This window comes from Psammomys obesus, unplaced genomic scaffold (assembly GCF_907164565.1).
Source record: "Psammomys obesus unplaced genomic scaffold, mPsaObe1.curated_primary_1811, whole genome shotgun sequence".
Lineage (NCBI taxonomy): Eukaryota > Metazoa > Chordata > Mammalia > Rodentia > Muridae > Psammomys > Psammomys obesus.
Window position 1 is genome coordinate 22,512,176 of NW_026595981.1, and position 24,141 is coordinate 22,536,316.

Sequence of the window (24,141 nt, forward strand, 5' to 3'; positions counted from 1 at the left end):
CTTTCCCATTTACAAACAAAAGAGAGAAGATGGGGCAAGCAGCTAAGGATGGGGCTGAGGTAGTCGATGGTTTGTGATTGTTGCTATTTCTCGCCAGCGTGATGATGGCATTTGAAACCAACCCATAGTTGCATCTCGAGCTATTAAAAAAAAAAAAACCTTTTAAGAATATTTTAATTATGTATATATGTGTGTGTGTGTGAATTTGTGCGTCTTGAGGACACCTTTTAAAACTTTTATTAATTTGTGGGTGTGTATTGGAGGTGGGGGCCATGCTTGTGGAGGTCAGAGTAAAACTTCCAGGAATCTGTCTCCTATCATGTGGGTCCCAATAATTGAACTCTCGAGTGTCAGGCTCTGCCTCTAAGGTCTATGTCACCTGTCAGTCCAATACTCTAGTTCTTTTGACTCTTCAGTGCCGAGCACTCCTTTCCAAACTGTTGTGACTTTTCCTGCACTTCAGAACCCTGAAGGAAGGAACGTGCCCGTTATTCAAGCTTTGCCTCCTCAAGGGCACCACCCATTTTCTGCACACACACCGTCTCATCCCAGCTTCTTGCTAGAGGGCTAGTGTCACTCTACCCAGTTTGTAATTCTGGAAGTGGTGGCAGCCTGGATCCTCCATGACACCTCCTTCCCTGAAGGGCCATTACAAGTCACCCACTCTAGTCTCCCTTTAGACTGTTTGTTGTTTGCTTAATTTTTGTTTGCTGAATTCTGTCGTCATCCCATCCAGTTATAGAATATTTCCATCAGTCTAATAAGATCTTTCCTGTTTGCTTGCGGTCTATCCAGCTTCCGACTCGAGCCCCAGGCAATCACCGAAATGCTCTCTATAAACTTTTCTGGGTATTTCACATAAATGGGACCTTGCAACACGTGGCTTTTGCTCTGTTGTATGAGAACAGGCCTCCAGCCAGGGGTGTGTCCAGGAGTTCCTTTTATTGACGAATGGTATTTCATTCCCTTGTGTAGATAGAGCACAGTTTATCTATCTCTTGACATTACTTTGGTTTTAGTAGGCTTTTGTCTGTTTTGAGTAATACTGTTATAAATGTCTTGTAGATGTCTTTGTATGTATGTGTGTTGCCATTTCTCTAGGGTAGATTCCTAGGAGTAGAATTACTGGGTTGTCTGGGAAATTCATAGCTAACTCTTTATGGAGTTGCCTGTCCTTTTTTTTTTTTCTTTCTTTCTTTCTTTCTTTGCAGCTGTATCATTTAACACTACCAACAGCAATACAGTACACAGGATTTGTTTCTTCATAGCCCTCACAAATACTGGTTGCTTGTTTCTTTGATGATAGTTATTCTGTTATGTGATGATGTTGGCCATCTTTTCAGGTAGCCATTAGCCATTCATACATATTACTTGAAACAAAAACATTCAAATTTTGTCTCTTTTTTTTTTTTTTGAACCAGGGTTTTCTCTGTGAAGCTCTGGCTGTCCATAAACCCGGTTGACCTTGAACTCAGAAATCTGCCTGCCTCTGCCTCTGCCCCTGCCCCTGCCTTTTAGAGCTGGCATTAAAGGGGTGCACCACCACCGCCTGATCAGTTTTGTTTGTTTTTAAGGTAAGGTCTCACTGTATAGATCTGGCTGTACTGGAACTCACAGAGATCCACCTGCCTTTGCCTTTTGAGTGCTAGGATTAGAGGCACGCGCCACCATGCCCAGCTTTTAGCTCAGTTTAATTGGGTTACTTATTTATTATTGGTATCTAGGAATTTTTTTATAGGTGTTGCTATGACGTTCTTTTGGAATGCATACAATTTACCCTTGTTCATTTCAAATGCTGATCTCTCTACCCCACTATCTGCTTTCAATCTGGACATTGCTGTGTCTCACGTTTGTGTACACATGCCACCATTTGTTCTCTATATTGTCAATTAAAAAAAGAACCAGCCACAGTGCTGAGCAATGGAGAGGATCGGGTGGGACATCCTGGTCCAGAATGGGAGGAAGAGGAAGGAAGCAGGAGAGAGGAGAAGAGGAGAATCTGCAGGAGAGGACTTGGAACCATAAGGAGAGATGAACTGGACCTAAGAGATGACTAAAAGCAAGTATAATGGGTGAAATCTGAATGGTAGGAAACTATGCGGGCTTGGAAGCTTAGGATGGAGTAACTGTTGCCCAGCATTGTGCTCTAGGTTAATTAAATAAATCCCAGTCTCTGTGTGGTGATTTGGTTATACAGCTGTTTAGGAATAACCGATGCTTAACTGAAAGATATATCAATAGTAAATATTAGTACCCATCAACATATATGTTTGCCATGCAATATCTCTTGGTATTTTCAGCACACACAAACACTAAATGAATACATGCAGTTACGTTTTTTTTCTTTGAATAAATAAATAATCCTCTGTCTAACCCAAGACTACACATGTTCTCTCATTATTTATTTAACTCTTTTTGTTTTTTGACATTTTATTATGGTTTGATCTTAGGGTCTTATAGCCTCAGCTCTGACACTTAGGTTTATGATGTGGCTTTTGTTTTTGTTTTTTTCTTTGCTTTGTTTTTGTGCTCTACATAGCACAGCAGTCCTGGAATTCACTATATAGGCTGACTGCTGGCCTTGAACTTACATAGACCCCTTTGCTTCTGTCTCCTGAGTGCTGGAGTTAAAGGCATGTGTTACCATCCCCCACCTATGATCTATTTTTAATGATTACTTTTATTTATGTATGTGCCTTGTCTGTGTGGATGCATAAGCAGATGCCTGTGGCGTCTAGAGGAGGACATTGGATCCCCTGGAGCTGGAGTTACAGGCAGTTGTGAACCTTTGGGTATTAAGCGATAGGAACTGAACTTGGGTGTTCTGAAGAGCAGCAAGTGCTCTTAACCACTGAGCTATCTCTTCAGCCCCTTATGATCTATTTAGAATTGTTTTTTTTGTGCATCACAGGAAGGAAAGAGCTAAATTAATCTTTTGGTATGTAAGCATTAAATTGTCACAGTGCCATCTAGTTTCTTCAGTACCATTCAGAAATATCTTCCTTCCGGTGTTGTAGCACATGCCTGTAGCCTCAGTCACCTGGCAGACAGAGCAAAAGGACAGCTGAATTCAAAATCCTTCTGGGCAACAGGGCAAAGCACTGTCTCAAAAGATCCTAGCCCTCCATTAAATGGACTCTGCAACCTTATAAAAATGCTACCGACACCAATCATGGTGGCACACACCTTCAATTCCAGCACCCGGGAGGCAGGGGCAGGGGCAGGTTGAGACCAGCCTTGTCTCTAAGGGGAGTTCCAGGCCAGTCAGAGTTATGTGGTGAGCTCCTGTCTTAAGTTCTGGAACTCACTCTGTAGACCAGGCTGACTTTGAACTCACAAAAGTCTGCCTGCCTTTGCCTCCTGAGGGCCAGGATTAAAGGCAGGCATCACCATAATCTGACACAGTATATTTGATAAGGATGTAATAGAAACTGGACTTTAAGCAGGGCATGGTAGTGCTTGCCTTTAATACCAGCACTCAGGAGGCAGAGGCAGGTGGATCTCTGTGAGTTCGAGGCCAGCCTGGTCTACAAAGCAAATCCAGGACAGCCAGTGATGGTTACACAGAGAAACCCTGTCTCAAAAAACAAAAAAGAAAGAAAGGAAGAAAGAAAGAGAGACTCTGATACTTGGTAGTTTAGATATAATCATGGTAGGTGCGGTGGCACACACCTGTAATCCATCGCTCAGGGAGACAGAGGCGGGCAGATCACTGTGGTTTCGAGGACAGCCTGGTCTACAAAGTGAGTCCAGGACAGCCAAGGCTACACAGAGAAACCCTGTCTCAAAAACAAAACAAAACAAAAAAAAGGTATTCATTTTGAGTGTACGCATAAGGGTGAATACACCATTAGCACGGTGCTCCTGTGGAAGTCAGAGGACAATTTATTCTCTCCTCCCCATGTAGTTCCTGAGAACTGAACTCAGGTCATCAGGCTTGCAGCAAGCATCGCTACCTGCTGAGCCATCCACCAGGCTTCTTCAGATCAAGGTATTTCATGATGGCACAGGTCTATAACCTCAGGAGAAGCTTCCCAAAGCCTTGTGAGCCAAGGCAGAAAGCAAAATCCCTTTGAGAAGGGGTTCTTGCCAGTCTGAGAAGCAAAGATTTGTGAACCTAATAACCTCCCAGAGTGAGGAAGAGGTCAGGATCCAGTGAGGGAGGCAGAAAAAAATATCTCTCTTTGGAAGCAGGAGCACAGACTGAGAAGCCTCAAGCATCTGAATTGGTAAGGTCTAGAAGAAAAGCTGGGAGGCTGTTTAAACTGCTTTCTCAGGACAAAAGCTTATGTAAAGGAAAAAGGCCAGTTTAATAGGTCCAAACTAAGTGCTTTTCCAAGTCAGACAGGCACTCAACCGATTGGGGGAGGAGTAGGGATCTGATATAATAATTCTAAGTTACAGGTGGGAGGCAAAACTACACCTCTTTTCTGTGAACTGATAAAAAGGAGTGTTATGAGACACAGCACAGTGCAAAAGAACACAGAAGGGGAACAGAACTTATGATCAGGTAAACTGTTTAATAATCACACTTTTATGCTATATACAAATGTTAAGGAAACAAAGCGGACAGGATGGGAGAGACAATAAAATAGGCTTCTTGGAGCTTGGCTGATAATCTCTTCTACAGTTTTAAGACAGAAATAAAGGAAAATTTAGAAATGATGACTATGGTTAATTCATAGCCCTCATTAATCATTGGATTATCCTTTTATGTCTTCTCAAAGGCAAGGGCTTTAGGAAAGATACTGGAACAGCACAAAGAACAACTAGAACAATATAAAGAAAAAATTAAAAGTTGGAAGTGAGGCATAAAACAAGAGATTCAAGAGATTGTTGAACAAAACAAACAACAAAAAGGTAGGTGTGAAATATGGGTACAGACCTTAAGAGGAGAGTTTAGAATACTAAGTAAAGAAAATACTCAGGCAGAGGCGAAAGATAAAAATAAAGAAGGCCAGCCAAAGGTGGTTAGAAAACAAATGTTAGCTTATCCAGTCAGTATATAGCAGAGACCAGCAGATGATGATCATCCACAGGATTATCACAAAGCTGAATGGCACCCTGTGGAAGTGCTAGATCAGAGGAAATTTAAGGAAAGTGTCACTAATTTTGGAATGCATTCACCATTCATAAAACAAATGCTGACTTCCTGGTCAATCAGAAGTAGAGTAATCCCAAAGGACCGGGAGGATATGGCAAAGGCAGTATTAGAACCTGGGCCATATTTACAATGGTTTTCATGGTGGAGAGAAGAGGCTAGAGAGATAGCACACAAAAATAGAGCCAGAGGTGTTGGTGTTTCTAAGGAACAGCTGCCTGGTGATGGCCAATGTGCTGACACAGAGATGCAAGCTGTAAATAGTGAAGAAACCTTAGCATGATGTCACCCTAGCAGCCTTAAATGCCTGGGACAAGGTTGAGGAATCAGGAAAAAGGCTTGAGCCATTCTCCTAGGTCACACAAGGTCCAAGTGAAGCATTCACTAACCTTTTGCAAAGATTGGCGTCAGCTGTGGATAGAAGTATATCAGATCCACTAGCTAAAAGGCACTAATAGGCTCTTCAGCTTATGAAAATGCTAATACTGAATGCAAAGAGGCGATAAGGCCATTAAGAGCAAGATCTGCTCCAATAGACAAATGGATTAGAAATAGGATTGACATCAGAGCTCACTCACCCAGTATGACCTTGATAGGAGAAGCTAGCTCTAAACGCTTTGGGAAATGTCTTAATTGTGGTGGTTGAGATTACTACAAAGGAAATTACAAGGAAAACCAAAAATAATTCGAAAAAGGAGCACATGCTTCCTAGAATATGCAGAAGATGTGGCAAGGATCGCCATTGGCCTAGTGAATGTAGAGCAGCAACAGATAAATGGAGTAATCCTTTATAAAAAAACTCCCAAGAGGGCCTCTCGAAGGCCGCAATACAGGACAGAGATACTCCTCCACAAGAAAATTAAACACCACTGCTCTAGGAATAAAATTAGACATTAAAAAATCAGACAGGTCAGAGCAAGTTCTATAGATAGATAAATAGATAAATAAATAAATAAATAAATAAATAAATAAATAAAACAGGAAGGAAACAAAAAACAAATACGCTGGCAAACATCTATAGATGATCAAAGGCCAAAGTTAAAGAAAATTTTAAGTAATATTGAAATTGAAAGCATAGTGGATACTGAGGCTGATGTCACAACCATCACTCCTAAATCCTGGTCCCCAAATTGGACACTTCAAGAGGTTGATATCCAATTCCAAGGAGTTGGAACTATATTTAAAGTAAGACAAAGTGTCAGGTGGCTTAAATGTACAGGACCAGAAGGTCAAATAAGAAAATTAGGGCCATACGTAGCTGAAATAGCCATAAATTTATGGGGAAGAGATCTGTTGCACCAAAGGAAAACCCAGATTAACATCCCCCAATTTCAGAGGCAAGCCAAAAAACAGGTAATACTCCTGATAAAGAAATTAAAATTATTTTTAAAATGCCATCAAGAATAGTTTCAGACTGTCTAGGCTGTCCATAAACAAAAATACAGCAGGAGCCGTCTTTTCAACTTCATGTTGGGAAGCCACTGCTGATAAAAACCCCACAGCCTTACCACTAAGGTGGTTGGCTGACCAAGCTATTTGGATTGAACAATGGTCTATGAGTAAAGAAAAATTACTGGCACTAGAACAGCTGGTCCTGGAACAGCTGGGGCCTCACCATATACAGGAGTCCAACAGCCCTTGGAATTCTCCTGTATTTGTCATCAAAAAGAAATCTGGCAAATGGAGGATGTTAACAGATCTCAGAGCAATTAACAAAATTATTCAGCCAATGGGATCGTTACAATCTGGAATCCCATTGCCTTCCTTGTTACCTAAGGAATGGCCTATTATGGTGATTGATTTAAAGGATTGCTTTTTCACAGTTCCTTTACATGAACATGATAGGGAAAGGTTTGCTTTCTTGGAACCCACTTTGAATAGAAGCTGTCCAATAAAGAGATATCACTGGAGGGTCTTACCACAGGGGATGTTAAACAGTCCTACTTTGTGCCAATATTTTGTACAACAGCTGTTGGAGACAATTCGTAATCAATTTCCTCAATCCATAACTTACCACTATATGGATGATATCTTATTAGCTGATTCAGATATGAAAACATTAGAAAAAATTTTGAAGAAGTAAACAGAACGTTGTCTTGTTGGGGATGACAGACTGCTCCTGAAAAAATACAAAGAGGAGATTCTATTAATTACCTAGGATATAAAATAGGTCTACAGAAAATTCAACCACAAAAGGTACAAATTAGAAGAACCCAATTAAGAACTCAAAAATTGCTGGGAGATACTAATTGGTTCCAGCCTACATTTAGCTACTCAAGAGCTAAGTAACTTATTTCAAACCTCACAGGGTGATAAGGACTTAAACAGTCCAAGAATGTTATCAGCTGAAGCTGAGAAGGAATTGGCTCTGCTACAAAGGAAATTGCAAGATGCATATATAGACTGTATTGGTCCAGAGATGGCCTGTATTTTGGTTATCATGCCTTCTGCTCGTTCTCCCACAGGAATTCTTATGCAGAGAGAGAGGATTATGTCTTAGAATGGATATTTTTGGCACACAAACAAAATAAAAAAATTAAAAACCTATATAGAAAAGGTTTCTGAATTGATCCTAAGAGGAAAAATGAGACTTCGTCAATTAGCTGGAATAGATCCAGCTGAAATTGTGGTGCCCTTTACCAATCTGAGATTGCATCATTATGGGCAGACAACGAATACTGGCAAAGAGCTTGCTGTGAAATTTTGGGAGAAATCAACAACAGATACCCAAAAAGCAAGCGACTTCAGTTTATAAAAAGAACCAATTGGATTCTCCCTCGTATAGTAAAAAGGAACTCCAATTTCTGGAGCTCCCACATTTTATATGGATGCCCATAAATCAAAAAGGGCAGATTATAAGTCAGAAAATGTGAGTAAAGTAGTGGATAGTCCTTATGATTCAGTTCCAAAATCAGAAGTATATGCAATTCCCTTGGTGTTATCAGATTTTCAAGAATCTCTTAATATAGTCACTGACTCTCAATATACAGAAAGAGTTGTTCTGCATATAGAAACTGCTGATCTAATGCAGGATAATTCATACTTAACTTCACTGTTTCTTCAGTTACAACCACTAATCAGAAATAGAACTAATCCATTGTATATAACACACATCAGATCTCATACGGATCTACCAGGCCCACTAGCACAAGGCCATGACAAAGCAATGACGAAATTGATCAACTAATGATGGGAAGAGTGTGAGAGGCCTCAGAATTTCATAAAAAACCACCATGTTAACAGCAAGGTTTAAAAAGAGAGGTTTTCTACCTCTTGGCAACAAGCCAAAGAAATTGTGAGAAAAGGCCCCACTTGTTCTTTATATAACCAAACTCCACTACCTGCAGGAAGTAACCCAAAGATAGCCAAAAAAAAAATGAAATTTGGCAAATGGACGTGCTTTATTTTACAGAGTTTGGTAAACTGAAATATGTGCACCATACTATAGACACATATTCAGGGTTTCAGTGGGCAACAGCCTTAAGTTCCGAAAAGGCTGATTCAGTTATTACGCATTTGTTAGAAGTGATGGCAGTTATGGGTATTCCTAAACAGATTAAGACTGATAATGCTACAGCGTATGTCTCTAATAAAATGGAACTATTTTTTTTTTTTACATATTATAAGATAAAACATGTCACAGGTACACTGCACAATCCTACCGATCAAGCAGTCATTGAAAGATCCAATCGTACTTTAAGGGACATGCTTAACAAACAGAGAGGGGTATCAAAGACCCCAGAGAGAGGTTACATAATGCTTTATTCACCTTCAATTTCTTAAAGGTTAACGAACAACAAACAACAGCTGCGGGGAGACACTGGGTTATAGAAAAAAAATGCCGAATTATTTCAGCCTATATATTTCAAAGACACCCTAACTTTATAATGGAGAGCAGGGAATGTGTCATGCTGGGGAAGAGGTTTTGTGTATGTTCATTCAGAAGAAGAGAAATTATGGGTCCCATCAAAACTAATAAAAACCAGAAATGACAGAGGAAGACCACCTGGAGACCTTGGCCACACACAAGAAGAGAGAATTCAAGAAGACGAAACAGAACAGGTAACATAAAGTGCTGATCCCTTCATATGGGAACAACTCTGAAACTGACTGAGACATTAAAAAAAAATGTCTCCAGCCAGAACTTCAACAATACATGGCCAATAAATCCTTGGCTACAATATCCTCAAAATTTATTATGCTACTCTTTTAAATGGCATCGATAAAATTGGTTCACAGTTTAGTTTCATCCTGCACATCTCAGACATTTATAATTTTAGGACTGTATAATGCTTGTGAAGAATTGTATGTTTGCAGAACAAAAGGGCTGGACACCAGATATGCTGGATCAAACCTGACAGAATTCATCCTTTCAGCATGCTGCGACATTGACACATCTGTTCCAGCGTCTTGCATGTTCCAGCGTTCTGCTTGCTCCTGCCTCAACTGCTTCAGTTGCTGTTTCTCATCAAAGCCTGCTCCCAAGACAGCTTTGAAGAAAGCTACTAATCTCAATTGGCCCAGAATTTTAACTGTTCCAAACAGGACTTCTGTTAAGCTTGAAATTTCTCAACATTCAAAGACTGGAGCACAAATGTTAATGCTTGCTTAATTAACCATTTCCCCCAATTTCCTTTGGGCCCCCTAACAGGATTTCTGCGTGTTCAAAAAGCCAGCTAGAAAAAATTCATGAGAACAACGTCCAATTTCCTTTAAGGGAGTTGGGTAGATTTTTGATTGTTTTCTGTGGCTATGAATGTTTATTGTCTCTGGGAGATGTTTATAATTTATTAGTGGTCATGTTCACAGAGAAAACAAGGTTAGACTTAGGGATTTCCCTCTTTTTCTTTTTCCTTTCTCTATCTTTCTTTCTTAGATAAGGACAAAAGGGGTTGAAAAGAAAAGAAGGATATCTTATAGGAATAAGACTAAAGGTAGATTATTGAATTTACTCAACTTAAGGTTTTGTTATTCCCAAATAAGGTTATTTTTAACTCTGGTTTAGGATTTTGTATATTGATGCAAAAAATATCTATTTTTAATACACTGGTAAATTTTAGTATATTGATACAAATTCAAGGTTACTTCCAATACTTTTAAACTACTATTACAAACTGTTTAGGGTATTAGGTAATGCAAGTTAATTGTTAATCAACTCATAGTCATGTCAGACACTAGTACAATTTATCACAGGATTATACATCCTAGGTTTAACAGCTAGATATGATTCTATAGACAGGTCAATTATATAAAGATAGGTAAGTCTTCAAAAACCTCGGAGACCTACAGAATATGGCATTTAAAAGATGTCTGTCTGCATTATTTTAAGGATTCTTTGACAATGAGACACGTCATCTCCTGGCAGAACCCATCCTTCCTCAAAGAAGATGATGAACACTAAAGAACCTCCATGTAGAGATGGCTTCAAATGTGGCAAATGAGCCACTCGGGCAAAAAGAAAATGCCCTTGTTTCATGACAGACAGAATTCTGCCCAAAATGGGCAGAACTTAAATGCAGGACAAGTCAACTGCCCAACTCTGCCAAGACAGGGTAAGCAAGTCTTAAATAGTTCCTCCTTTACATATATATCTGTCAACTATACAGAAGGCTGAAGATAATGCTCCAGCATTATAGAGTTCTGGGTGATTGGTCAGGCAACAAACCATCTCTGTCAATTTTTTACTTTTTGGAAGCTGCTAACATGCACTTCCTATTTACTCCAGTAACTAATTTTATTCCTTCTCAAGTCTCTGGTGGGATTGAAGACCAAATAGTTATAGTTCCATAATTAAGCTTAAGTTGTTTTGAATTAAAAAAAAATGCTTTCATATAGGTAATAGCAATAAGGATACGAGTTAATTTAGGTATAGAATAAACTTGTTAAGATAGGCTAATCAGATACTTTCTCCTAAGCTGCCAAATACACATGGACTGGTCTTTGCACATGTAAATCTTACCTACTAGTTTTCATAACTGTTTTATAATTATTATTGTATGGAAAGAAAAGGAACCTTTTATTGGACTTAAAGGGGGAAATGGTATAATGTTCTTGTGGAATGTATACAATTTACCCATGTTCATTCAAATGCTGATTTCTCTACCCCACTATATGGTTTCAATCCAGACATTACATTGTGTGAGGTTTATTCTATGCATCACCTGTCTCAAGTTTTTGTAAACATGCCACCATTTGTTCTCTGTATTTTCAATAAAACAACCAGCCAATACTGAGCAATGGAGAAAATAGTGTGGGACATCCTGGTCTGGAGGGGTGGAGAAGGAAGTGAGTGGGGGGAGTTTGAGAGGAGAGTTCAGCAGGAGAGGACTTGGAACCATGAGGAGAGATGAACCGGACCTAAGAAATGACTAAAAGTAAGTATAATGGGGGAAATCTGAATGGTAGGAAACTATGCGGGCTTGGAGGTTTAAGACGAAATAACTATTGCCCAGCCTTCTGCTCTAGGTTAATTAAATAAATCCAAGTCTCTGTGTGGTGATTTGGGTATACAGCTGATTTACGAATAACCACTGTTTAACTAAAAGATAATTCAATAGTAAATATTAATAACCCACAACAAGAAAGTTTGAGGACAGCCACGATGACATATCAAGACCCCAATTTGCCATTTTGGAAAGCCAAAAATAAGCCAGAGAAATGGCTCAGTGGCTAAGAGCACTTTCTGCTCTAATTCAGTTCAGTTCCAGCTCTGGGTTCAGTTCCCAGAACCTACAGAGTGGCTCATAACCATCTCTGACTCCAGTTCCAGGGGATCTGATGCCATCTTCTGGCCTCCTTAGGCACGAGGCAAGAATGAAGTGTACTTAAATAATGCAGGCAAACATACACATACACAAAAATAAATAAATAAATAAACCCCAAAGCAACACAACAAAAACTAGATTTAATTAATTATTGTTTTGTTTTTCAAGACAGGGTTTCTTTGTGTAGCCCTGGCTGTCCTGGAACTAGCTCTATGGACCAGTCTGACCTTGAATTTACAGAGATCCACCTGCCTCTGCCTCTGCCTCCAGAGTGCTGGGATTAAAGGTGTGTATCACCAACACCTGGCCAAAAACTAGGTTTTATCCAGATGTAGTATCATCATACAACAAGGAGCATCAGTAAACCAGTTCCTTCTTGTGCGTCTCTCATTTTAGTGTTTTTTAGTTGGAGATACTCTTGCTATTGAATACCTCAGGCTGGCCTTGAACCTTGAATCCTACTCAGTACTGGGCTTATACATTCAGTTTGGAGTGACTTTTACCCTAAATTCAAATTAACTTATAGTTAGTCCTCTATGGGCAAGAAAAGAAGGCTCAACAGTAAAAGGCATTGCTGCCAAGCTTGACAACATGAGTTTTGATCCCCTGAATGTTCCTACCTTAGGAAAGAGAGAACTAATTCTCATTGACCTACACACACACATACACACACACACACACACATACACACACACATGCCCAACACACAGCCCCAGTTTTCCCCATACAAACAAAACACAATGACAAACAAACAGCCTTTTTTATCCATCCTGTAAGGTCCCAGACAGAATGGTTCCCAAGCCCCTACAAGCCTCTGTCCCCTACTGCCAGTATCTCCCGTCCCGTCCCTGGGACCTCAGATCTGCCCTTCGCCCTTGCAGGCCTACTTCTAGATCAGTGGTTCTCAGTCTGTGGGTCCCAATTCCTTTGAGGGGTGTTGAATGAGCCTTTCACAGGGGTCACCTAAGAGCATCAGAAAGACACATATATCGACACTATGCTTCCTAACAGTAGCAAAATCACAGTTACGAAGTAGCCACGAAAATGATTTTACGGTTGGGGTCACCACGGCATGAGGAACTGTATTGAAGGGTCTCAGCGTTAGGAAGGTTGAAAACGGCTGCTCTAGGTAGAATCCTGGGGCCAAAAGCACCTGCTGTTCTTTCACAGGACCAACCCCAAAGAGCCCTGACAGCTTCCTCTGCTGCAGCCGACACACAAGCAACACACACAGAGGCAGGCGTGTGCGCACAAATAAAAACAAAAGTCGTTAGAAGGAGAAAGAAATGGAGCCAGGCATGGTGGCACACACCTTTAATCCCAGCACTGGGGGAGGCAGAGGCAGGCAGATCTTCGTGAGTTCGAGGCCAGCCCGTTCGGCAACCTGTCGGAGTGTGGCTTCCCTCCAGCCTAGCCTTCAACACCCTGCAAGCTCTTCAGCGATCTTTGGAAGTGCAGCCCTGCCTCTGTGTCTCTTTGGGCCCAGATACAACCCGTAGGGTCTGGCTTCTGCCCACCACTCCTGCCAATCTGGACAAACAGGATTGATGGCTTTCAAACCCGTTTGCAAAACAGCCACCGGAGGGCTTGTCCGATGCCTCACATTCCTGGGGCTTTGCCTCGGAGATGGAGACTGTGGTGGCTGGGGAGGGGCCCAAAGGTGTTTTGTTTTTTTTTTTTTCCCCATATCAGCCTAAGAGACTTGGAGGCCGCGTTCCCGCCTTTTAGGAGCTGCGGTGGCTTTTCTCCACCCCTAACAGACTTGCACAACCTGCCCAGGCTCACCTGGATGGCCTCTTTTCCTGTCCACCCCCACTCTCTTTAGCTCCGCGTTCTGCCTTCCCTCCAAGCAGCCGCTTCCGGGCTGGTCCCTCCACCACGGATGGTTAACCCCTCCGGTTCCCCGGCACAGGCAGTTCCTCCTTCCTCGGCTTTGTTTTCACTTCCACAGAGAGACCTTCCCTGCCTCTCCCGTGACTCACTCACCTGGCAAACTTGTCACCTGTCATTTCTTATTTGCGTGACTCTTAAAGGTCAGTCTCCCCGACGGGGTTGCAGCAGGCTAAGGGCGGGTCTGTTTTTGTCGCTTTGCTGTGTGTACCTAGCAGCCAGGCACTGATCTGCTACGTGCTTCCACGGTAAACCCTGGGCTTTGTTTAAATGGCTTCCCGGCCCAAGGAACCTTGCCCCATTCATGCTACTTTTTTTTTTCCTTCCTTCCTTCCTTCCTTCCTTCCTTCCTTCCTTCCTTCCTTCCTTCCTTCCTTCCTTCCTTCCTTCCTTCCTTGTTTTTGAGATGAAGTTTCTCCATACAGTCCACACTGTTGTAGACCAGGCTGGCCTCGAACTCACAGATACCCACCACCCTCTGCCTCTAGAGCGCTGGAATCAAAGGCGTGCGCCCCCACAGCCGGCTTTTCACGCTAGGCTTTTTCAAGCGAAAGGTTGAGGCTGTGCTTTTTCCTCAGGGCAGACCCTTTATCAGCCCGTAGCTTGTTTGCCTTCTTAACTGTCTCCCGTAGGAAGCTGGGAGGTGGCTTTGATCCCCGTCTCTCAGCCCCTCTTCCCGAGCCTCCGATGTTTACTGAAGGCTTAACCAGAAAGCGGTAACCTGGCCGAAACGGTCGCCAGACCGTCGAGGCCCATCCCACTAGGCCACCTTGTCACTCTTAGATTTGATACTGCGAAGACCCTGGACCTGGCTCGGATGGGAGGGTGTACCTTGGGTAACTCAGCAGGGACGCGGCAACAGCCTGGGTGGCTAGACTGTGGCTGGGGGGGCGGGGTCAAAAGCCAGGGCACGTCTTCAGGCTTCCCTCTTCAGCCCGGTGCCCTTTGCCCGAGCGGGTGATCCGGGCTGAAGACGGCCCCCTAGCTTGACCAATGAACTGACCATCATTGGGGGGAGGGACGGGCGGGGATGGGCGGGACCATCCGTATCTAACAAACAGCCTCCAGACGCCCCTTTCCAGGTAGTCAGGATTCTAGATTTTTCTCCTTGGCTCTTCCCTGCTTCTGCCCAAGCACCTGCTCTCTCCCCTGGCACCTGCTGCCCGGTAGGAAGGGCGAGAACCATCCCAGGCGGTTCATTCTGAGGAGTCTCCGCCCCTCCTCCTGCGCTTCCTTCTCCAGGGCGCCTCTCAGGCCCCGCCCTCACCTGCCCAAGATAATTTTAGTTTCCCTGGGCCTGGAATCTGGATTCGCAGGGCTCTTCTCCATAGTCTCCCGCCTCGACATCCAACCTGTGGAGAAGAGAGGATTTGAAATCAAACCCAGGTGTCTGGGATCCCTAGAAAGAACCAGACTCTGGGCCCCGGTGTCCTGCCCCTTCTGCTGGCGAATCCAGGTAAGCCGACGGTCTGTTCCTACTCCCCGCCCCGGCCTCACCAGGGCCTCAGGTTGTGCCCGCCTCGGGCGGATCTGGCCCACTGCCCAGGTAGATGGCCCGGAGGCTGCCCCCCCCCCCCCCGTCCTCGCTCGGTGATGTCAGGCCCGAGGCGGGGAAAGGGGGTGGTCGGTAGTTAAGGCCTGGAGTCTTTCTCCCTAAGCCGGTGGCCTCAGGCAGGTGTGCGGAAGTCTAAGGTCTGGGTAAGGACCTAAGCGGGACCTTCCTCTTGGGGTGGGATGGGATGCAAGTTGGGTCTTGGTCCCTAAGGAGAAAAATCCATCCTCCTGCCGCCCTCTGGCGTCTCCGCTGCACTTGTTTTGTTTCGTTTGTTGGCATCTGGAGTCCTTCCTCTTCCTCACCTTGCTCCCTCCAGTGTTTTTCATTTTATGCCCCTCCCACTCCCTCCTTTCCTCTGAGCGAATCCGTGAAAGGGAGGTAAGGTCTCTAGGTCACACTCCTGAAATCTGGACTTCACGGCTAAAACTAATCCTTCCTGCCCAAGGCCAGTTAGTGGGGGTGGGGGTCGGGGGGCGGTGTGCGTGCCAGATCTGGAGGTTCCCCTTCACTTCCTTGCAGGGCTCAGTTTACTACCATCTGGGGTTCCCTTTTGGAGGGGAGTAAAGAGGAACGGCTTGCACAGTGGTTGGGACTCCGTCTCTCCACGTGGTGGTCCCATCTCGGATGTAGGAGCCCAGCGGGCCGAGGGGATGCTGCGTGCCCTGAGGAGGGTCCGCAGGCAGGAGAGGGGCTGGAAGGGAGTCCGTGGCGGGCGTGTGGGCCTGGACGCTGAAGCTAGGCAAAGACCTACGTCCAGGTCTGGGTCTACACGGCAGGAGGGAAACAGTGAACCCGAGGGCCACTTCCTAACAACGCGCGGGCTCGTGTGTGCGTGTGTTGTGTGTGTGTGTGTTGTACCCAGAAGGCAAAATAAAGATTAACTTTACCGGGAACTCTAGCATTCTTCCCAAATTAAACATTAAAAGAGTTGTCCCGCCCCCCTATAGTCCATTGGGTGTTTATTTCCTGTGGAGTGGGCGGAGCATCAACTTCGGGTCAGCTAAGGGTTTTCCCACCTCCTCACCTGGTGGCACCCTGAAAGGCTAAGCCCCCCCCCTTCCCACTCCAAGTCCTGATGGGGGGGGTTGGCTTGGTGTCCAGGGCCGGAACCGGATCTCTGGCTGCCCAGGCCACCAGCTTAATTGTCTGCCCCACCAACCCCTCCCCGAACCTGGGAAGAGTGGACGGTGGCCTTGTTTGCTGTTGGCCCCAAACATTAAGCTGTGCCACTCGCCCTTGGGGCTTTCTAGGTGGGGCAAGATCCAGGAAGTAAACAAGGAGGTAGGGAGGGTAGGAGCGAGGGTGGGGCAGGAGCAGCTGGGGCTGGAGAGCCGGAGTTTGGAGTGGCCGGCTGAGAGAGTTGGTGGGGGGGACCAGTTTCTCCAACGCGAAGCAGTGCTTGGTTAGGCTCTAGTTTAAATGTTTCAGGTCTGTAGGGCAGGGGCTACCAGGCCAACAACAGGCTCCTCGGCCCCATCCCAACTTTTGGTTACCCAATATTCTCTCTAGTCCTGTCCATGGGAGGGGAGGGTGAAGATTCTGGAAGCTCACCCTCATTTAGTCTGTACCTGGGCCTTTTGACATCAGGCTGTAATTGGACTTGAATCTACAGCCTCCCCTTTTAGACACCTGTCCAGCTGGGTGGTTTTTTTTTTTTTTTTTTTTTTTTCTCGCTCTGAGGGACGGGCACCCTTGTCCACCCCTGTCCTCTCCCGGTGTGTTAACTCCACTCCTGCCTGGTGGCACCCCTCAGGTCAGGACACCCCAGAGTGTGTGCTCAGAGACCCTTTCCCACAGAACAATACACAGAAGTCCCCAGGGCCAGAGGCATCATCATCAGAAGCCCTGGGGGAGAGTTAACAGCAAACAGAGTTGGAGGTTCCAGACCCAGCGTGGGCAGGGCTGGACGCACAGCAGAAGGAGGTGGGCTCCGGTCCTAGTAGGATCCAGGCCGGGCCTTTCCTCTCTCCTTCCTGGGCTATGGGCTGGGTGATGGTTGGGGACTAGAGGTGGGCAGGTGATTATTCCCACCTGGGCTGGACACTGGCCAAGGATGGGGAGGGTGATGTCAGAGGAGGCGAGGGCTGCCTGTCCCCACATCTTTGTCCTTCCCCAGCCCACACCCCTTGCTCCTAGGATACCTGTAGGTTGGGGAGACCGAGATGGAGGGCAGAAGTAGGTTGTTTGTGTTCCTTCTCGGCCAGGAAGTCCTGTGGATGAGTCAAGGGTGAATGGAGAGCCTGGGGCCTGGCTGTCCCGCCCCGCCCTGACTCATCTGTCCCCCAGATCCCTTCATGCCCTCTCGGAAGGGTCAAGTGTTTGCCCCATCCTGGTGGAGGGAAGCTTCTCAGATGTCCTGGGCAGCCTCACAGCCCTGGGACAGTGTCTAGTAAACAGGCGGGGTGCTGGGATTGGCATTCTGTCTGGGTCCTGCCAGGTTCAGGACCAAGGAGTTTGCTGGTTTCCGAAGAGAAGGGGCTGGGACTCCTCTACCCCGCCCCCTGCCCCAAGATCGCTTTGCCTAGTCTCTCCTGCCCTTACTTGTTTTAGCTTCCCTGCACCCTGCACCCGTGGGTGCTAAGGCATAGGTGAGACTTGTGGTGTGTCTGGTGCCAAGGGCTTTCAGATCAGAGAAGGGATAAAACAGGTGCACAGTAACGGGGGCAGAGTTCCCAGCGCAAGGCTGAGTGTGGCTAGTCCAATGGGATTTGTCACACCTAGGACCGAGGCTTTAGCATTGAGGCTTCGGGACAGAGTGGAGCAGGATGAGGGGCCTGAGAGGGCACACAGAGTTTGGAGGCCGCTGGGGTAAGAGCCCCCAGGCTAGGCCTTCTCCCACCTCAGCTTGAGCATGCTCCCTCCCCCAGTCCTGTCCTTCCCCACCACCTCTCTGAGTGTTTGTTATCACAACAAAGCTTGGCAGCTGCCTCTGCCAGGGAGATGCCAGAACAACAAAGTTTGGGGGTGGGGAACCTGGGGCGGAGCCTTTGGAATGGGCAGCCTTTGCCCAGGCCCAGGGGCTGCAGCTAGGGGCATGTGGCACGGAGCCTCAGAGCACTGGCCTTGGAGTCCCAAGCATCAGACTGGCTGGCACTGGGTTTATACCTGCACGAATGCTTCCTTCGCAGGGTCTCAGTGTCCCTTCCTGTAAAATGGGCATGTCCTGTTCTCTCAGAGGGCTTAGGGGAAGCCACAGTTTGAAGGGACCCGGTGGCAGCGGCCCTTGACATCAGCAGGTCTGTATTTTCTTCATAGGTGCCATGGAACTGGATCTGAGCCCACCTCATCTCAGCAGCTCCCCAGAAGATGTGTGCCCAGCTCCTGGGACCCCTCCTGAGACCCCTCCACCCCCTGATAACCCTCCACCAGGGGATGTGAAGCGGTCCCAGCCTCTGCCCATTCCAAGCAGCAGGTAGGACGGGGCAATGGGACTGCATTGGTAGGGAGGTCTGGGGACAGGGAAGCCGGCCGGCGCTGGCTGACACACGGGGCCTTCTGGCCCTCACAGGAAACTTCGGGAAGAGGAGCTTCAGGCGACTTCTCTCCCCTCCATCCCCAACCCTTTCCCCGAGCTCTGCAGCCCACCTTCACAGAAACCCATTCTCGGGGGCTCCTCCAGTTCGAGACTCCCTCGGGACTCCGGCCGCCTCCATGTGAGTTGTTCTGGGAAAGGGAAGGGTGGGGACAGAACTGCCCCACACTTCTTTTTTTCTGTGTGTGTGTGTGTGTGTGGGGTATCTTGGTCCCTGAGGATAGGGTAGAATCACCGTGCTTTACCCCGAGTGACCAGCGGCTCCTGGGGTACAGGTGGTGAAGGTGTACAGCGAGGACGGGACGTGCCGATCCGTGGAGGTGGCAGCCGGTGCCACAGCCCGCCACGTGTGCGAAATGCTGGTGCAGCGAGCTCATGCCCTGAGCGACGAGAGCTGGGGCCTGGTGGAGTGCCACCCCTACTTAGCACTGGGTGAGTGGGGGTGCAGGGGCTGGGGGGCAATGTTATATACATCTTGGGCCAGATAGGTGGCTCATCCGGGAGGCCAAGCTAATCTCCGCCAATCCTTGCTTTTCACCCCTGATCTCAGAGCGGGGCTTAGAGGACCATGAGTTCGTGGTGGAGGTACAGGAGGCCTGGCCAGTCGGTGGAGACAGCCGCTTCGTCTTCCGTAAAAACTTCGCCAAGTATGAGCTGTTCAAGAGCCCCCCAGTGAGTGTGCGTGAGGAGAACCTGGGTGTGCACACGCACACACGCACGCACACACACACCCCCTCTGGGCCCGCCCCCCCCCCCCCAGCCTTGATTCCTGATCTGGATTCCTGACTCCTTTCTTCCCCAGCACAAGCTGTTTCCAGAAAAGATGGTCTCCAGCTGTCTGGATGCACAAACAGGCGTATCCCACGAAGACCTCATCCAGGTGAGGTCATCCAGTGCTCCTGTCCCTCCGTCTGTCAGTCCATGCTGCTGCAGCACCCCTCCCCCGCAGGCCTGGGAGATGCCCTGTTTCACCTTCTGCTCATATCTGTCCCCAGAACTTCCTGAATGCTGGCAGCTTCCCCGAGATCCAGGGCTTCCTGCAGCTGCGGGGATCGGGCCGGGGGTCAGGTCGGAAGCTTTGGAAACGATTCTTCTGCTTTCTGCGTCGGTCCGGCCTCTATTACTCCACCAAGGGCACCTCCAAGGTGAGGTGTTGGGGGGTCAGCTCAGCCCACCATGGGCCTTTCCTCAAGGGTACTCCTAGACCCTTGCTTCCCCTCTCAGACCAGGGGCTCCTCAGACGCTCCTCCCTCCCCTAGGGCTGGCTGTCTCCAGGCCGTGCCTGCACCCCTCCACCCCAACCCCTGTTTGTCACCTACCGCAGGAGTGGCAATAGACAAGACAGTGATTTGAATCAGCCTCTGCCTGTGTGTGCGAGTACACTTCTGTGTATGTGTGTATATCCGTGTTTGTGCCTCTGAGTGTGTGTGTGTGTGCCTGTGTGTCAGTGAAAGTCTGTGTGTCTGTGTGTATCTCTGTGTGTGCTTCTGTGTTTATGTTTGAGTGTGTCTGTCTGTGTGTGTGTCTATGTCTGTGTGTACCTGTGTATGCCTGTGTGTGTGTCTGTATGTCTGTGTGTGTGTGACTATGTCTGTGTGTGCCTGTGTGTCTGTATGTCTGTGTGTGTGTCTGTGTATATCTGTATGTGTCTGTGTGTATACCTCTGTATGTATGTTTGAGTGTGTCTGTGTGTGTGTATCTGTGTGTGTACCTGTGTATGCCTGTGTGTGTGTGTCTATGTCTGTGTGTGTGTGTGTGTGTCTGTGTGTGTGTACCTGTCTCTGTGTGTGTGTCTGTATGCATGAATGGCAGGGGTCTGCCTCAGGTGGACCTCCTCAGGAACTGTCCTATCTTGTGTCTTAAGGCAAGGCTCCCGCTGGGACCTGGGACTCAGATTAAGCCAGGCTGACTGGCGGGGGAGCCCCAAGAACCCTTCTGTCCCCACGCTGGGATTAGAAGTGTACTGCAATCCATCCAGCTCTGGAGGTGGGGGTTGAACTCAGGTCCTCACGCTTGCCCGGCGAGCACTTTACCAACTGAGCTGTCTCCTCAGCCCTCAGCCTCTACCTTTGTGTGACCCTGGGTCACCCTGCCTCTCCCTGGTCCTAAAATCTCCTTGCCTGCTGGGACACTAATACGGACATGGGCTCTGCCTGTACCAAGTCCTACTTTCTCATGCTGTGCAGGACCCGAGGCACCTACAGTACGTGGCAGATGTGAATGAGTCCAATGCGTATGTGGTGACCCAGGGCCGAAAGCTGTACGGGATGCCCACTGACTTCGGCTTCTGTGTCAAGGTGAGGGCTGCAGCCTGGCCGTGCTGGGGGAGGGCGAGAGCTGCCCAGGTTCCAGTGTCCCTCCTTAGGGCTTTTGAACGCCGTCTTGAGGACCCCAGCCTCTTCTCCCTAGACCCTGCCCTTTCGGAGAGCCCTTGGGTCCTTCCCTGCCCCGTAGCAACTGGGCACAGACTCAAATAAGGGACAGCCCACTTCCTCTCCCTCAGCCCAACAAGCTTCGAAACGGCCACAAGGGACTCCACATCTTCTGCAGTGATGATGAGCAGAGCCGAACCTGCTGGCTGGCCGCCTTCCGGCTCTTTAAAGTGAGGTCCCTGGAATGGCAGGGGGGCTGGGCATGCCTGAGGGAGGTGATCTCTCTAGTGAAGAGTTCACTGTAGCCCGGCTCTCGGGGAATACCCGTCAGGAAGGGCAGACTCAGCCCTGCTCTGGAAGAGTCCTGTCATGGCCCATCTCCTAGGTTCTCCTGACCTCAAACCTTTTTTTCCCCCCTTTTCCTCCAGTATGGGGTGCAGCTATATAAGAATTATCAGCAGGTCCAGTCTCGTTACCTGCGCCTGTCCTATTTGGGGTCTTCGCCCTTGGTGAGTGTACTCAGGGGTATTGGGAGAGCTGGCCTCGCAGGCTCAGGGCTGCTATTCTGACCCTTCCCCTCCCCATTCTGTTCTCTCTCCAGAGGAGCGTCTCAGATAACACCCTAGTGGCCATGGACTTCTCTGGCCATGCTGGGCGTGTCATTGAGAACCCCCGGGAGGCCCTGAATGCTGCCATGGAGGAAGCACAGGCCTGGAGGGTAAGGGCCTGCGTGCTCCATTGGGCTTCTGGGGAGCGGGAGGGAGGACGAGGGTTCGGGGAGGCAGGGGATGCCGATGGCCCCCTGACTCCCATGTCCCCCGCTGCAGAAGAAGACAAACCACCGTCTCAGCCTGCCTACCCCATGCTCCGGCTCAAGCCTCAGCACAGGTGGGTGATGGTCTAGAGTCCCTAGGGTGGGCTGTGTGGCCACTCTGAGCAATCTTGGCTGGGGTTGGGCAGGGGGGGGGATCCTTCCCTGAATGCATCTCTTTCCCTCTGACCCCAGCCATCCACCGCACCCAGCCCTGGTTCCATGGACGTATCTCCCGGGAGGAGAGCCAGCAGCTGATTGCACAGCAGGGCCTGGTGGATGGGTAAGGGGCTGGGCTGGGTGGACTAGCAGACCTGGGGACCAGTGAGATACTCAGGCAGGTGCAAGGAGGATCCCTGGTAATGCTGCTCCATCCGTCTCCCCAAAGTGTGTTCCTGGTCCGGGAGAGCCAGCGGAACCCCCAAGGCTTTGTCCTGTCCCTGTGCCACCTGCAGAAAGTCAAGCATTACCTCATCCTGCCAGTGAGTAACTCCCCGGCTCCCAATTTGGGTTCTTGTAGCCAGAGGACGTATGACTCGAAAGCCCCACTGTGTGCTCCTCCTTTCTCCCCGTCCAAGAAACGGGGGCCGATTGCCAGCCCCACGGGCTGCTCCTCCCCTGACCTGCCTTCTGGCCGCACCACAGAGCGAAGATGAAGGCTGCCTCTACTTCAGCATGGATGATGGCCAGACCCGGTTCACTGACCTTCTGCAGCTGGTGGAGTTCCACCAGCTGAACCGAGGCATCCTGCCCTGCTTGCTGCGCCACTGCTGTGCCCGAGTGGCCCTCTGAGGTTGCGGAAGCCCTTAGGGCCCACGGGTATGCCAGCCACCATCTGTTAGGTGGACTTGGTGCAGGTGGGAGGGACGATACGCAGCTGAAGAGCTCCCCCCCAGGCCACAAACATCCTCAACCCTGTCCATCCCTGACTGCTATCCTCAAGGGAGGCATGTGTGGCCCTCTCCTCTTTGTGGAGCTCTTGAGGGACTGTTCCAATGAGGGGCATTGTGAGAGAAGGAAGGGCAGCCCAGCTGGCCTCATGCCCCACTCACGCTCTGTTCAGACTGAGAGGCCAGTTTGATCTGCTCAATTTTATACTAGTGACAATAAAGATTATTTTTTTATACACCCATGAGTTTTGTCTGCCAAGAACTGACAAGAGAACCAACCGGCAGAGGTAAAGGCCTTGGTGAACTATGCCCTGAGTACAAAAATGGTGTTAGTTGCCTGAGAGCCAGGATGGATGAGTGGTTGAATGGGCAATGGGCAACAAAGGACTGTGCTTTTCTTTCATTCTTTTAAAAAGTACTTATTTTTAAAAATCATGTCTGTGACTACAGGAGTATGTGCGTGTGTGAGTGCAAGTGCTCAAGGAGGCCAGCAGGGGGCGCTGGATCCCCTGGTACTGTAGTTACAACCGTGGGCTGTCTGACCTGGATGTTGTAACCAGACTCAGGTCGTCTGCAGGAGCAGTTTAAACACTCAGCCATCTCTTTAGCCCCCAGGGACTGGGCTTTTCTGACAGAGCCCTGATCTAACAGAGCCTGGGAGCTACCGATAAAGCAGGTATGGTAGTGTAGGCCTGGAATCTCAGCACTTGGGGCAGCAGCCGTAGGAAGAACAGCTCAGGGCTAGCCTGGGCTATCGCGAGGCCCCGTCTCACCACCTCCCTTCTCCCCACACACAAAAACGAGATTAGTCAACGGCAAGTCTTGGACGAGCTGGTGGACGGTGAGTCCCGACAGATAGACACCATGGCAGAGAGAATGGTCTCACTTCCCACAAGCCTCTGTGTGTTCCAACGACCTCTTCCCCCCGCCCCCTCTTTCCAGGCCCCAGTTTCCCTTTCTGTCCTTATAGTCTCCCCCACTGGGAAAGCCTGAAAGGGAATGAGTAAGCAGCCCCTGAGTCCAGATTCTTGCAAAATGCGAAGTTGCTCACTGCAGCCCCAAGCAGGGCTCCATTTTTTTATTTTTATTTTTATTTTTATTTTTTTTTGCCTGAGAGTTTTAATGCTTTTGCCTAACTCGGTAGCAGCTTTTTAATAAGCGTGCCCAGCAACACCTGCAACTCCTGCGCAAGCTGTAGAGACACAGATTGCCGAATGTGCACTCCA

The 24,141-nt window shown here is 48.0% G+C and overlaps 1 protein-coding gene and 1 long non-coding RNA gene across 5 annotated transcripts; one reads left to right on the plus strand and one right to left on the minus strand.

Annotated features, from left to right (window-relative positions):
- Positions 1–85: 85 nt before the first annotated feature.
- Positions 86–14,795, minus strand: LOC129686458 (uncharacterized). 2 transcript variants are annotated; one of them, XR_008721617.1, is made up of 3 exons: positions 14,587–14,795; positions 7,116–7,220; positions 86–140 (listed from the first exon to the last, which is right to left on the minus strand). It is a non-coding gene; the product is annotated as an uncharacterized LOC129686458 (long non-coding RNA). The 2 variants fall into 2 exon arrangements; XR_008721616.1 differs by lacking the exon at positions 86–140 and adding an exon at positions 3,006–3,040.
- Positions 13,679–23,153, plus strand: Grb7 (growth factor receptor bound protein 7). Of its 3 annotated transcripts, XM_055620439.1 has the most exons (16): positions 13,679–13,898; positions 15,072–15,211; positions 18,566–18,722; positions 18,819–18,963; positions 19,118–19,274; positions 19,393–19,514; positions 19,645–19,722; positions 19,838–19,987; positions 21,029–21,139; positions 21,346–21,444; positions 21,643–21,723; positions 21,816–21,932; positions 22,042–22,102; positions 22,221–22,308; positions 22,414–22,507; positions 22,671–23,153. In XM_055620439.1, exons 3-16 carry the CDS (start codon positions 18,571–18,573, stop codon positions 22,815–22,817), a joined length of 1,602 nt encoding a protein of 533 aa, XP_055476414.1. In that variant the 5' UTR covers positions 13,679–13,898; positions 15,072–15,211; positions 18,566–18,570; the 3' UTR covers positions 22,818–23,153. The 3 variants fall into 3 exon arrangements, with proteins under 3 accessions (XP_055476414.1, XP_055476413.1, XP_055476415.1); XM_055620438.1 differs by lacking the exon at positions 13,679–13,898 and having other exon boundaries at positions 14,847–15,211; XM_055620440.1 differs by lacking the exons at positions 13,679–13,898; positions 15,072–15,211 and adding an exon at positions 15,389–15,453.
- The last annotated feature ends 988 nt before the right edge of the window (positions 23,154–24,141 follow it).

Bases quoted from the DNA above. Each gene is read 5' to 3' on its own strand.
- Grb7 (XM_055620439.1), top strand. From the start codon at position 18,571: ATGGAACTGGATCTGAGCCCACCTCATCTCAGCAGCTCCCCAGAAGAT. The intron at 21,724-21,815 runs GTGAGTGTACTC...TTCTCTCTCCAG, and splicing joins ATTTGGGGTCTTCGCCCTTG to AGGAGCGTCTCAGATAACAC. The intron at 22,508-22,670 runs GTGAGTAACTCC...GCCGCACCACAG, and splicing joins AGCATTACCTCATCCTGCCA to AGCGAAGATGAAGGCTGCCT.